This window comes from Pteropus alecto, unplaced genomic scaffold (assembly GCF_000325575.1).
Source record: "Pteropus alecto unplaced genomic scaffold, ASM32557v1 scaffold30, whole genome shotgun sequence".
Lineage (NCBI taxonomy): Eukaryota > Metazoa > Chordata > Mammalia > Chiroptera > Pteropodidae > Pteropus > Pteropus alecto.
The window spans coordinates 1,106,829-1,120,335 of NW_006429782.1; the positions used below are offsets into that span (position 1 = coordinate 1,106,829).

Below are 13,507 nucleotides of genomic sequence, written 5' to 3' on the forward strand. Positions count from 1 at the left end.
TGGCAGAGAGGGAAGGGGAGGGAGGGAGGAGGCAACTTAGCCTTGGGCGGGTCAAGTACCGGGGAGTCTGCACATAGGGATCACTGCCCCTCCGCTTTGGGAGATTCAAGGACACTCTCTCCTTCAGGGAGGTTCCAATAAAAAGTCAGCCATGAGCCACGAAAAGGCATGTGGGGCCACAAAAGCACGTGGCTAAGGGACAGAAGCCAGTCTGAGGAGGCGCCCCAGGGGTGTGATTCCAGCTCCAGGATGTTCTGGAAAAGGCCGACCTAAGCGCACAAGGAAAGGGTCGGGGGTGCGGGGCTGGGGAAGAAGGGGTGTATAGGCGGCGCACAGAGGGTTTGAGGGCAGCGAAAACGCTCTCTATAACACTGGGGACTGTCCTAATCCCCAGAGCACACGACGTCAAGCAAATGAACCCAAAGCCAACCAAGGACTGAGGGTGAAAACGATGTGTCAAGGTAGGGTCACCCTCATAACGAACGTGCGGCTCTGGGGGCGACACTGGGAGTGGGGGAGGCTGTGTGTGGGGGGGATCTGGGGGTACAGAGAAACCTCTGCGCCTTCCCCTCAATTATGCCATAGGCCTAAAACTGCTCTAAAAAGTAGTCTAAGAAAATCACAGCTAAAACCGATCCACTGATCAATATACTCCAGGCGTTTGGCTAAACCCTGCAAGGAGCTCACCCTGTGTTAAGAAATGTCTGAATTCACACACAGGAAGCAGAAACCAACGGCGCCTGGGACAGCATGAGCTGGACGCGCATTTGTGGAAAGAATAACCACCACGGAAGGCCTTAGGGATGTGCCCCCTGCGGAATTTCAAACTTTCCAGCAGCCACTTTGCCCATAAGAAACTGAAAAGAGCAGCTTAAGTCAACGTTCTGATACACTGTACTTAACGCACGGGCGACAAAGTATCATCTTAATTCCAGGGGAATAGAGGAACACTTAAGGAGATAATTTGCCTTTTTTGAACACATGCGGCTCCGAGGAGTGGGGTGAACTATGGTCCTAATTTAGAGACCAGCCCCGTTTCACCGGCTCAGTAGGCACGCGTGGTCAGTGGCTGCTGCCCCAGACAGCTTGGCTCCAGAGGGTTTAAAAGGGGAGAAAACCCACCTGTCGGAAGAAAGGGGCAATGCGACAGGTGTCGTCTGAGGTGGGTGCAGGATTCCTACCCCAGAGCGGGGAGACTGCACCGCGATCAGAGTCGGTTCCAGGGTGAAGAAACAAAGGCCGCCTTTCCGGGGCGGAGAGAAGCGGGGCCCCGGGGTGCGGGGCAAGGCTGCCTTCCACTCGCTGTGTTCCCATCCCTCGCTTTCACCCCTCGCTCGAAGGCTCCACAGTGAGTTCTGGTCACTGACCCCAACAAGCTACCGCAAACACAGCGGAAGAAGAGCCACCCAGTCCTTAAAACGTCCAGGGGGTGGGGGGCTCAGGCCCCAGCGGCGTTGGCCAGGGGCCGGACGGTGGCAGCCCCAGCCGGCGGAGCCTGTGTAATGGGCTGAGAGGAGCCCCTTTGTGTCGGGTGGAGAGGGGAATGAGGAAGCTGCTGCTGCCCGCGGGCCACGTGTAACAGAAGCGAGTCCCAAACGCGGCGGCGGCGGCGCAGGCAGCCCCGGGCTGAGAAACGCGCCCCAGTGCCTGCGCATCGCACTCCAACTCGCCCGCCCGTGTGCCAACGAAACCGCGACGAAAGTAAAAAACAAACAAACAAACAAACAAGTAATAACAGAGCGAAAGAATCTTACCCCTAAATTCACAGTGGCTCTCGGGCTGGTAGGTCGCTCGGGGTTTATTTTCTGCTCTGTGACTTTCTGTAATTTCCAAACACCCCGCCTTCCCCTTTCAGTGACATTTTACAAAACTCACGGTCGTTTAAATGCCAGCCCTCCAGGCAGTGCACGGGCGGGGCTGCGAAGTCCCCAGGGTGGGCAGTGCCGACCCCAGAGCACCTGGCGCCCAGCCGGCGCCCAGCGCTCAGTGACCGCGGGCCCGGAAGCAGGACGCGCGCTTTCGAAAAGCCCGTCCCCGTGGTCGGGGCGCCCTGAACTCCCGCGGCCTTGATCCCAACCAGGAGGCGGGGGCCTGACCACAGCGAGCGACGCGGCCCGAGGCTGACCCCGAAGTGACATTTTCAGCCACGAATTCCACCGACAGCGCACGGCAGCTCCCTTCCCGCGCTCGCCCATCCGAGGACCCACCTGCTGCCACACGCCAAGCGAAAAAAAGTCCGGCCTCCGCCCTCCGGCCTCCGCCCTCCGGCCTCCGCCCCCCGGATCGCTGGCCCCGGTTCCCGGGCCGTACGGAGCTCCCGCCTCGCCTTCCGCCGCGGAGGAAGCTGCTCACTGCCCTGGCCCGCCCGCCCGGCCGGGTCTACTTCCGCCTCAGACCGCGGCCTCAACGGGGGAGGGACTCTAGACGGGGGAGGGGCGTAGTCCGCCGCGCACTCGGTTGCCTGGCAATCGAGGACGGGCCGTAACGTTATTGGCTGCTGCTCCGGGTGAGGGGCGGGGCCTCGAGCAGGGGACGTCCCGGAAGGAGGAGCGAGCGCCGGCCGTGGGCGCATGCGTGGGGCGCGGCCTGGGGGCGGGGCAGGGTGGGTGCAGACTTGGGCGGGGCGGCTCGTGGGCGGGCCTTGGAGGCGGAGTCGGCGTCCGTTGTCAGTTGCGGGCCTGCGCTGGTTCCGTGCGGAGGCGCGGCCCGGGACCCGGGACGCCGTTGGTTGGTGTGCGGCGGGAGGGCGTGGCGCAAGAGGCGCCGTTGGTTGGCCGGCGGCGAGCGGGGGCGGGCCATGGCCCTGCTACTGTACCTGGGCCTGACGGCGGCGCTGGCCCGGGGCTGCCTGCACTGCCACCGCAACTTCTCGGACAAGTTCTCTTTCTACCGCCATCACGTGAACCTGAAGTCCTGGTGGGTGGGCGACATCCCCGTGTCGGGCTCGCTGCTCGCCGACTGGAGCGAGGACACAATGAAGGAGCTACACCTGGCCATCCCCGCGGAGATCAGTGAGTGCGGGGGCCCGGCGCGGGTGCGCCCCCGGCCCAGCCAGATTCTGGCCCGGGCCGCTCAGTCGCCGCCTCCTCCCGCCCTCAGCCCGGGAGAAGCTGGACCAAGTGGCGAACGCCGTGTACGAGAAGATGGATCAGCTGTACCAGGGGAAGATGTATTTCCCCGGTAAGGGGTGGTCCACCCGCCCGGGGGCACCCCCATGTGCCCTGCGCCTGAGCCTGACCTCCTGTCTCCTGCCCCCTCCCCCCATCAGGGTATTTCCCCAACGAGCTCCGGGCTATTTTCCGGGAGCAGGTGCATCTCATCCAGAATGCCATCATTGAAAGTGAGCCTATGAGGGCCAGGGAGGGAGGGTGCTGCCCTGGGCCTTGGGGAGCCAGGGCCACGGGAGCGTTTGAGTCCCCGTAGAGACTGGAGCTGGAGTGACGTGGATAAGGCGTCAGTGCAGCGGGGCCCTGGAACTCAGAGCCTGCAGCCAGCACTGGACGGGAGCAAAAGCGGGTTGCAACCTTTTCAAATTGGGCACCAGCAGGACCCATTAAAAGATAAATCTCATTCCTCCCTCCCCGTCCCCCCACCCCCAACTGGTCTCTGGAAGCTGTGGTTGCTCCATCCCAGGCGAGGGGCCACCTTAAATGCCACTGGCCAGAGTCCATGCCTTGGACAGGCCTGAGAGGGTGGGCGGAGTGGGGACGAGCTGGGCCCGCTAAGACGACGCCCTTGTGCTCCTGTCCCCACACAGGCCGCATCGACTGTCAGCGTCACTGTGGTGAGTGAACCTCCATCCAGGCTGTGGAGTGCAGTGGCGGCAGCGGGCCCTGGGGGCCAAGGGGCGCCCGCAGCCACCTGTCATGTGTTGCAGGCATCTTCCAGTACGAGACCATCTCGTGTAGCAACTGCACCGACTCGCATGTCATCTGCTTTGGCTACAATTGCGAGTAGGCTCAGGCAGCGGTCCATGGGGTCCCAGGATCTCCCTCAAGGCCCCCCCGCCTCCTCCCTGGCTCTTCATCACCTGGGTAGGGTGGGGTGGACCTGGCTGGCCCTCTGAACTTGTGGCCATACCACCCCCGCCCGTGTCCCCGCAGGTCATCTGCGCAGTGGGAGACAGCTGTGCAGGGCCTCCTGCACTACATGTGAGTCTGGCAGCTGGGCTCTGGGAGGGGACTCCAACAGAGGCCACTTGGCCTCTGACTCCAGATCCTCTGTCGTTGTAGAAATAACTGGCACAAGTAAGTCACCCCTCCCCAAACCCAACGCGGGTTTCATGAGAGATAGATGGGTAAGTATATGGGGGTGGCCACTAGGAGGTGGGGCCTGGCCCCCTGTGCTTGTCCTCAGAGGTCTCAGCTCATCTGGTACAAGAGGTTAAATGGTCCCCAGAAAGTCTGGGTTTCCCCCTACCCTGAGTGGGTAGCAAGGCTGTGGTCAGAACCTAGGGCTCCCCACAATGAATGCGCCTCAGTGGAGGGGCCTGGGGGCCACAGGCACAGCCTCAGCCCCAAACTCGGGAATAACCAGGACCCCACTGTGTCTTTCAGACAGGACAACGGCATGAGGTAAGGACCCCACGGCCCATTTTCTCCAAAGCCCCAGCCCGGTGGGAGGGGGAGAATGGGGTGGTGTGTGGCAGCAGATGGGCAGTGGTGTTGGACAGGGCGGGCACAGCCGGGTGGGGTTCTCTGTACCTGGGCCATGCAGACATCACCTGTGCGTGCATATCTGCGTGATCGCCTCACGAATAAACGTGTCTTCCTCTCCACCTTCCTCCTCGCCGCCTGGACGCACAGGACGACTCCAGCCTTGTGAGTCACCCAGCTGGAGGAGGCTGCAGGGACCTGGGGGTGGGGGGGTGCTCCAGGGACTGGGGTTGTACCTAAGCCAGAGATGAAAACCCAGAGGCCAATTCACCGCAGCCCCGCCCACACACCTTTGCAGCCCATCCTGGGAGCATTGGGTGGGGATGAGAAAACAGGCCGGGCCTCTGAGTTCAGCTTTGAGGGTCTGCCTGCAACCCTGGTCATGTGCCCCAGTTGGGAGGAGGCCCAGGCCCCTAGCAGAGACCCAGCAGTTAGGAGGAAGGTGGGAGGGGAGAGGAAGGACTGAGGCACCTGTCCCCCGCAGCCTGATATCACCGAGCTTCACGTGCCTAGAGCCCCCACATCTGGCCAACCTGACTCTGGAGAACGCTTCTGAGTGCCTGATGCAGCACTGACGGCCGCCGGGCCTACCGGACTCGCCCCAGCCTCGGCCTGGGGCCAGGACTCAGCTGGGCTGTCCTAGCTTGACCCTGGGAGCAGCTTGCTGCCCCCTGGGGGCCCCCCACCCCCATCAGCCTGGGCATGGCCGGGGCCGGGTGGAGGAGAAGGGAGACGAGTTTGTATATAGCAGATGCCAGGCGGGATCACAGAGCTACTGGATGATTAAATGTCTCTGACACTTCTCACCACGGAGCAGTCCCTTGGGGGGCTGGGAGAACCATGTGGGATAACGGGCTGGGGCCCAGGCAAGGCACATCTGGTCACAGGCGCCAGGAGGAACGGCGGGTCCCACGTTCCCAGGCCAATTGGGTCGCAGTCTGCCTCAGTGTACCTGGATGGGCTCGCCTATGAGTAAGCTGGGGAGCGAGTGGACTCTTTCGCTGACTCGGCCGGAGTGCAGGCTGCTTCGGTGGCGTGGGGCTGGCCCTCGGCGCAAGGAGCCCCAGGGGGCTTGGTCCGGGCTGGACGGCTGTCTCCATGGAAGCAAGTGCTGCCCGGAGGTGCCTTCTGTGCCTGAGAGTGTGTGTGTGTTGGCCTGTGCGCCACTGGCTTCCTCCTCCAGCTCCGTTGCGGGGCATCACAGGACAGAAGACCCCGCCGGGCTTCCTACTGCGGTTCCCCTGATGTAATGCCAGCTACTGCTTACGTGGGCACATTTGTGTTTAAGGCAGGAAACTCTGGCAGGGGTTAGACAATATGGTGTGCACCAAGACTCAGGTGACACTACAGGCAGACTATCAAAAGAGCAGAGCTGGGTCTTCAACAAGCCCCATTCCGAGGCACGCATGCTGGAAGCAGGGCTGGCCATCTCCAGGATCCTACACCAAGACTCAGGTGACACTACAGGCAGACTGTCAAAAGAGCAGAGCTGGGTGTCTTCAATAAGCCCCATTCCGAGGCACACATGCTGGAAGCAGGGCTGGCCATCTCCAGGATCCTAGTTGCCGTCATCACTGCGTCTGCCGCCTGGGCCTTTGCCTTTTCTAGCCCGTGTGGCTGGCAAAGGGTTGGTGCTGTTGCACGATGCACTTTTCCCCGGAGAATCATGAGAAAGAGCCTTTTGGCAGACGCTGTGCAAGGTGGCCTTTCTCTTGTCCAGGGCACCCTGAGCTGTGGTCCACCGCGGGGCCGGTCTGTGCTCGCTCCTCACCCTCCCACACTCTCGAGACTCAAGTCCACTGACTCAGCTTGACATGGCTTGAATTCTCTCTGGCGAAACGGCCTCAGGAAGGGCAGAGGAATGGGAATTAACGCGATATCAGCAGCCTTCTTTCCAGCATCCGCTCCCACTGTTCCCCTCACCAGCAGGGGCCGGGGGTGGGGCAGGGGGGAGGGAGGACGATGGCCACCATGTGTCATCAGAGGGCCCCATGGGGCCCACTACCCTGAGCCCAGGAGACGGCGGTGAGGGTAATCTGAGGCATGAGGGGTGCACAGGCCCCCAGAGCCCCCACGCGACCCCAAGCAGCTGTGCGATGACCCCAGCCGGGTGTGCACTGCTATGGGCAGAACCCAAGAGATAAACGTCTGTTTTGCAAGTTTATTGGATCATCTCGACACAAAATCATTACAGCAGCGTGATATGTCTCTCACTCCTTTACGTGGGAATGTCGATAGCAAATAAATTCATATGTAACACGTCATACGATTTCGAGATTCTAGAATCACTGCACAGGATTCTGCAATAGATTATTCTACATGCTAAAGTGACAGTTTTCATCGAAAGGAAAGTTAAAATGTCACTGAGGACGGTCACCTCTGAGGAGAGCCCCGTCTCACCAGGGGCTGGGTCCCCACCCTGCCTAGGAGGAGCATTGCAGGGACCTAGCCTCCCCACGACACATGTGCTTCGCTGTTGAGGCCATGGAGCCCAGGACTGGGCCCTCCTGGCAGCTGCAGGCACGACATGGGGACAAACCCTGTGGCACATTCAGGGACAAGGGAAGGGGATCCGGAATTGTAGTGCTCCACCACTGACCCCCAACAGCGCCCACTGGGACGTTCTGCTGAACAGGAAACAATAGGACCAACGAGGTCTAGTCCTGCTCCATGAGGGGACCCGACCCTTGGTGATAGCCCCCCACCTCCGCCTCAGTGCCTGCTGCCATTCTCCACCCAGCACACACATGGCAGTGCGACACAGAACATGGTGGTGAGACACAGAGGACACAGTGGATGGTGGCCCGCATGACCCCCTTCCCATCACGCATCCTGGGGAGAGAGAACCTGACCCGTGGCCATGAGGGGTGAAGGGGAGTGTCACTGTGGTAAGCAGCTTGCTGTTCTTCACCCTCCAAGTGCCACTGAGCAGGGGACTTGGGGACTTGTGGGACTGGATGACTTCACAGAAGCAGGACGCCCCCCGCCCAGGAGCCTCCAGGTCCTGGCCTGGATGGCAGCCACGCTCACTCCTTAGGCGGCCCCTGCGGCTGAGTGCGCTCGGCCCCTGCTACAGGGGCCACTGCTGGTCTGCGGACGGGAACAGGGTTTCTCCCCGAAGATCAGGGGGAGGGTCAAAAGAATAGAGATGACAGGAGAAATCAACGAACACACGACCTCGATGTTTGACTGGCGACATGGTGGCCTCAGATGAACGCCGGGCTGGATGAACACATGCGACAGAGGAGAAACCTAGCGCTGGAACCCGTCCCTCCTTCGCAGCCTGTCCGTGAGCGGTGGCCTCAGACGACACGCATTCAGCACTTGGCCAGCGTCGCCCTCACCTCCTCCAGCAGGCCGCTGAGCAGGGCGGAGTCGCTGCACTTCCCGTCCACCGACACGGACTTCTCGCCCTGACGAGGAAAACACCTGGCATGTGGACACGGCACAGACATACCGCCTTGTGGCCACACGCCCTGTCCCGGGGGGCGGTGTGGACAAGCAGAGGACTGACTGGTCCCAGGCAGATGGCACAAGCACGCACGCCCGCTTCCCACGAGGGTCTGAGGCCTGGGTGTACTGGGCCTCATGACCGGAACCGGAAGGAACCGGAGGTGGCCTGGAGAGCTGTTCAGGAACGGGGGGCTCGTCTGCAGACGAGCTGCGTGGGCCTCGGCCGAACACTGAGCATGCCGGGCACGGGGGCAACAGAGACTGTGAGAACTGACGGATGCTGGGCCACAAGTCCTGCGGCCCGAGCCCATCAACATCCTCCACAGGACAGACGAGGCCCGGAGTCATCACATGCAAAACGCCGGGGATACAGTTCGAAGTGACTGAGATACAAAGAAAGAACGACAACTAAGTGCGCGCGCGGAGACGAGGCAGATGGCAGCTTGATCTGCCAGGTGTTAAAGCGGCTGCTTCCAGAGCCTCCAACTGACAATCGCAATACTCTGGAAACAAAGACAACAGCGTCTCAGCCACCAAACGGAAAGCGTGAGGAACCACCAGGTGCAAACTTTAGACCTGAAAACATCGTAACCGAAATCCAACGCTCACTGCATGGGCTCAACAGCAGAATGGACACGACAGAGAAGAGTCGGTGAACTTGACAGCAGGCTAACAGGAACAACCCAGTCTGAGCAGGTGCGAGGGACCGGGTGGGTGAGTGGAGCCTCAGAGACTTGAAGAACAGCAGGTGTGGGCTCTGTTCGCGGAGTCCCCAAGGAGGACAGAATGCAGCTCTGCGATAGCGAATGACAGGTGGAACGCCCCAAATTTTTCAAAAGACCTACACGCACAGATTCACGAAATTCAGCGGACTCCGAACAGAAAAACCCGAAGAAGTCAGTGCCCAGACAGCACAAACTGCTGAAAACTGGGGCAAGGGAAAGCCTGAAAGCAGCCAGAGAAAAAGTCACGCCCCGTATAAAAGAGGGGCGCGGCCTTCTCGTCAGACCACGGGCGCCCAACGGGCATGGCGGATTTTTAACAGAGACGGTCTCTCACGCACAACCCTTCACCTCTGAGATGGTGCGAAGGCGAGACGCGCTCAGCACGAAGGGGACTCGGAATCAAGTCTGGACCCCTCCCACAGGTGACAAGCGGTGCGAGCTTCCTGAGCTGCTGGGCTCCGGCGCAGCCATGACCGCGAGGGTCCAACCCAGGCGCCAGCGCCCGCGCTGCAGCGTCTCCCAATCTCGTGCTCCGTGGCCCTTGCCGGGGCCAGGTGAGCAGCACTAAGTAACTCCCGACCTGTTTCCACCCACGACGGGGTTCTCAGGACGGAGTCCCCCTGTAAGTCGAGGGGCACAGCACCGAGAGGGAAGAGTCAGAGCCACGATTCCCTCTGCAGTGAGAGCAGCCCTGAGGAATGGCAGGCTGCGGATGACCCGCAGAGCTCATGGCCGGCAGGCCTGCTGCTGAAGCGAGTTCTTCAGAGAGAAAAAGCACACGGACCATGAGGAATGAAAGACATCAGACATGGTGGACGTGGATTAGCAGAACACGCCGCTCTGAAACCTGTCTGAGGGCTGAAAACAAAGTGGGACATGCTATGATGGTGTCTCTGACGTCTGCAGATGCAACACACGAGACACCTGTTCACACAGAGGGGGGGTCAGGGAACTGACAGGCCACCGGTGAGGTGTCCATGTCCCAAGTCGGCACTGACAGGATGTGTACGCTGTGATCCCTAGGAGTCTGCTAGACAGACAGACAGACTGCAGAACGCAACAGAGACATAAAAACGGGGGCTCGGCACCAGTCACAGACTGAAAGGAGGCAGGAGAAGCAGAATGAGAACGAGAAGGGGCAAGCGGGAAGTAAAGGAGGGGCCTGCAACCCAAACACGTAAGCAGTACTTTAAACGTAAACGGCCTAAACACAGCGCTCAGAAGGCAGGCTGGTGGAACGGGGCACAAACGTGACCTCCTCTGCGTGCACCTACAAGGAATTCGTTCAAATATCACGCCGGAGAGAGCTTCGAGGTAAAAGACATATCACGTAGGCACCGGTTGAAAGAAAGAGGGAGTGGCTATCCTGGTGTCAGACAGAATGGACCTCGGAGCAAAGAAAATACCCCGGGATGGAGACGGACATCACGTACCAAGCAAAGGGTCCATTTGCCGCAAAGACCCCGTGATACCAGTGGCCCAGACATCTGACAATTAAGAGAATCCGAAGCCACGCGTCGGAGAGGAAGTTGTGACGGAAATTAGGAAGTGTTTTGAAGTGTATAGAAATGAAAATGAAACGTGGGTGCAGCTGAAGCAGTGCTTAAAGGAAAGTCACAGCAGTAAACGCTTTGTAATCAGTGCCCGTGGAAAGGCCCGAGCGTCCCCTACAGAGACTCACGGGAGCAGACTGAACCGAAGCTGGCAGAAGGAAGGAGAGGAGGCGCAGAACTCAAGGGAATTTATTTGTAAAACAATAACCTCTTTTTAAAATTGGTTTTTAAAATGACCAGAAGAGATCGACCTGTAGGCTAACCGAAAAAACGAAGACGACGCAAAGCGCTGACTTGAGGGCTGGAGGGAGGCGTCTCTGCTGCCCGCTCGGACGCCACGGGACAACGCGAGGGCCACAGACGACTCTGCCCATGTCAGTTCAGTAACTTAAGTGAAACAGACCGCAAACCACCTACACTCAGCTGAGGGGAAATAGAGAAGTCAAGGATCCTACAACTAAACTCTCAAAAAAGCAAGCTGCAGACCTGGAGGGTTTCCCTGTGAATTCCGCAAAGCACGTAAGAAACACGAATCGCACGCACACAGCCTCTCCCAGACGGTGCAGGAGCGGGATGAGCGCCCACCTCGGGCCACAAGTGCCCCGACAGTTAAGAGCAGGCCGCTCGTGCGCACGACCACGAGCTCCCCGGGCCTCAGTGGAGCAGCCAGACTGTACTCAGCCCCTCTGCACGAAGAGCCGCGGGGAGGAGGGAGGGGATGGCGGAGGCAGAGAAGAGGCTGCCTCGGACTGACCTTCTTCACCAGCAGGCAGACGTGGTGGCCCTGGATGGAGCGGCTGTACAGGGAGGCGCAGGAGTCCACACGCTCCACAACTGCAACAGACCGGGCGGGCGTGAGGGCGTGCAGCCCCCGTGTGCGCGGAGGCCGTGCCCCCCACCGGCCCTGTCGGGTCCCTTACCAGAAAAATGGTGGTGAAAACAGATTTTTGCCAGGAGGTTCTGGAAGGACATGCTAATGCCATCGACTCTGACTGAGCTCATGCTCAGGTCCCCAGACTCCAGCAACTTGGCAAAGGCGTCACTGTGAAGAGGACACAGGACAGGGATGCTGACAACAGACAGGCTCCCCAGCACTGAAGCAAAGACCCAGCCCAGGGGTGGGACCCTCCTGGCTGCCTGCAACTTGGGAGATCTCTTATAAGACGTCGTGGGCTGAACGGTATCCCCCTAATTTCCTATGTTGAAGCCCTGACCCCCGGGGCCCCCGAATGTGACCGTACTGGGTGTAGCGTCTCTAAAGGGCCAGTTAAAGTAAAATGAGGTCACTGGGGTGGGACCTGATCCAACACAACTGGGGTCCTCCGAAGAGAAAACAAGGACACACACGCACAGAAGGGGACGACCACATGAGAACATGGGAAGGACGGGGTGCCCACACGCCGAGGAGGGAGGCCTCAGAGGAACCAGCCCGCCGCACCGTGACCTCTGACCCCAGCCTCCGCAGGGAGGTGACGCGTCTGCTGCTGGAGCTGCCAACACGTCAGAGACGGACTTCCTATGCTGACTACGAGCTGGACACCTGACGCTTGTGCCGTGCACGCCTCAGGTCTGACGACTTTCTGAGGTGACCGCACAGCCTTGCGTGGCATGAAAGCGGGTAGGCCCGCGCTGCCCCCCAGGACCTGGGGTGGAGGGGAGTGGTGTAGGTGGAACGGGCTCGCGCACCTGTAGCACGGGGTCGTGATCAAGTATGACGTGCAACTGAAGTGCAACTTGAAGTCCAGCTTCTCGTGCGTGGAGCCTTCGTCGTTCTGCGGGGAACAGGGGAGCAGGGTGAGCGGGGAGGGGATGGGAGCGGGGCCGGCCCCAGCCGAGCTCAGGTGCAGCCAGGGGATCCAGGAGTGGCTCCCATCTAGGGCCCCACTTGCCCTCAGGACACTGGTCCCTGGGGTCTGGGTGTGCTCGGAGTGGCATGGGGGTCCTGCAGGCCCCACGCACCTTGGCAATGAAAGACAAGGTCCCCTTGAGCTTCTGGGCCATGACGATGCTCTGAATGGTGAACACGAACTGGGCTTCGTTGGAGATGCCTGGCGAGGGCGAGACAGCAAGCAGGGCCTGAGAAGCAGCGTGGGACAGGCCTGGGAGGGGCCCGGCCAGCCCCTGGCAGAGTGAGTGGGCACCCTGGGACCGAAGGAAGGCCGTGGGACGAGGAGCCAGACCCCCTGGGGACGCTGGTGGCAGGCTCACCTGGGGGCAGCTGGAAAGGCACGGGGACGCCGTCGTGGACGGAGGAGCCCTCGGGCCGGGCCAACTTGGTGTTGAGCGAGTCCAGCACATTGAGCTCCATGCTCTTCAGGAAGCTGTTGCTCTGATTCTCCAGGACTATGGACACAGTGACCTGGCTGTCTTTCTGCAGGCTGCCCTGGATGTCATATGTCTGTGGAGCAAGCCAGATCAGTAGGTGTGGCGGGAGACCACGGGCCCCCTTCCGGGCCTGCACGGGGCGCAAGGGGCGTGAGCAGCACCTGCTGTGAAGACAGGCCCTCACCCGGGACTGAGCGAATACGTCCCAAGTTCCCGTCCTTTCTTCGAGAACGCATTTCACCAACCCGTCAGCCCAGGCCCCGCCCCCGGTGAGCAGGCCTCGAGGCCACACGTGCTGTCGTACATGTGGTGTTGGTCCTTTTCCCAGAGGCCTCTGACGAGGAGGCGCAGTCCAGAGCCACTGATGCAGCCACTGCCCCCACGTGCAAAAAGCCCCCGAGCTGTGTGCCCGAGCCATGTGCCCGTGCCTTTGAGACACCCACGTCACTCACCATTTTAACGTAGGCGTTCTCGGCAAGGAGGCAGTAGCTGGACATGGGCTGGGAACAAAGGAAGCTGGTTCAGCTTTGGGTCACCAGGGCCACAGGGCGCACCCGTCCAGGGAACAGGGCCTTGTCACAGGCTGCCTGGTGCCCTGGGTCAAAATACTAGGACTGCGAGACTCGGGGGGCAAGAAGTTTATGCCCAACACCTGCGCGGCCAGGGACGACAGCCACAGCTAGGCCACCAGGAGGCGGGAAGGGCCCTCACCGGGAGAGGCTCTTCCTCCAGCGTGCCGTTCTCCACGGGCTCCGCCGCCCCGTCGCCCGCAGGTGGCTTCTTCTTGGATTTTTTC

General features: G+C 60.6%; 3 protein-coding genes across 6 annotated transcripts in view; 1 reads left to right on the forward strand and 2 right to left on the reverse strand.

Moving 5' to 3' along the window:
* Window positions 1-2,221, reverse strand: part of MOB3A (MOB kinase activator 3A) — a 17,614-nt gene extending 15,393 nt beyond the window's left edge. The window contains exon 1 of one of the 2 annotated variants that reach the window (XM_006904067.3): window positions 2,208-2,221. The gene's annotated coding sequence lies outside the window, so the exon portion shown is untranslated. Of the gene's footprint in view, window positions 1-1,754; window positions 2,089-2,207 lie in introns of those variants that run through there. The other variant, XM_006904066.3, reaches the window with a different exon arrangement.
* A 483-nt stretch (window positions 2,222-2,704) lies between these two features.
* On the forward strand, window positions 2,705-6,091 carry IZUMO4 (IZUMO family member 4). Of its 3 annotated transcripts, XM_015585356.2 has the most exons (10): window positions 2,705-3,011; window positions 3,100-3,180; window positions 3,269-3,340; window positions 3,758-3,784; window positions 3,878-3,953; window positions 4,104-4,151; window positions 4,233-4,247; window positions 4,557-4,574; window positions 4,806-4,820; window positions 5,140-6,091. In XM_015585356.2, exons 1-10 carry the CDS (start codon window positions 2,798-2,800, stop codon window positions 5,228-5,230), a joined length of 657 nt encoding a protein of 218 aa, XP_015440842.1. In that variant the 5' UTR covers window positions 2,705-2,797; the 3' UTR covers window positions 5,231-6,091. The 3 variants fall into 3 exon arrangements, with proteins under 3 accessions (XP_015440842.1, XP_015440844.1, XP_024898760.1); XM_015585358.2 differs by lacking the exon at window positions 4,557-4,574 and having other exon boundaries at window positions 2,727-3,011; XM_025042992.1 differs by lacking the exon at window positions 3,269-3,340 and having other exon boundaries at window positions 2,733-3,011.
* Window positions 6,092-6,802: 711 nt separating this feature from the next.
* Window positions 6,803-13,507, reverse strand: part of AP3D1 (adaptor related protein complex 3 subunit delta 1) — a 27,890-nt gene continuing 21,185 nt past the window's right edge. Inside the window, exons 27-34 of the mRNA XM_025042661.1 lie at window positions 13,423-13,503; window positions 13,164-13,211; window positions 12,595-12,784; window positions 12,346-12,434; window positions 12,073-12,158; window positions 11,307-11,428; window positions 11,141-11,220; window positions 6,803-8,068 (exon numbers count right to left, since the gene is read on the reverse strand). Coding sequence (XP_024898429.1) covers window positions 7,973-8,068; window positions 11,141-11,220; window positions 11,307-11,428; window positions 12,073-12,158; window positions 12,346-12,434; window positions 12,595-12,784; window positions 13,164-13,211; window positions 13,423-13,503 — 792 coding nt within the window. The 3' untranslated portion in view covers window positions 6,803-7,972. The remainder of the gene's footprint in view (window positions 8,069-11,140; window positions 11,221-11,306; window positions 11,429-12,072; window positions 12,159-12,345; window positions 12,435-12,594; window positions 12,785-13,163; window positions 13,212-13,422; window positions 13,504-13,507) is intronic.

Excerpts from the sequence above, each read along its gene's own strand:
- IZUMO4 (XM_015585356.2), top strand. The coding sequence starts at position 2,798 with ATGGCCCTGCTACTGTACCTGGGCCTGACGGCGGCGCTGGCCCGGGGC. Across the intron at positions 3,181-3,268 it reads GGGGAAGATGTATTTCCCCG|GGTATTTCCCCAACGAGCTC; the intron begins GTAAGGGGTGGT and ends TCCCCCCATCAG. Across the intron at positions 3,785-3,877 it reads CGACTGTCAGCGTCACTGTG|GCATCTTCCAGTACGAGACC; the intron begins GTGAGTGAACCT and ends CATGTGTTGCAG.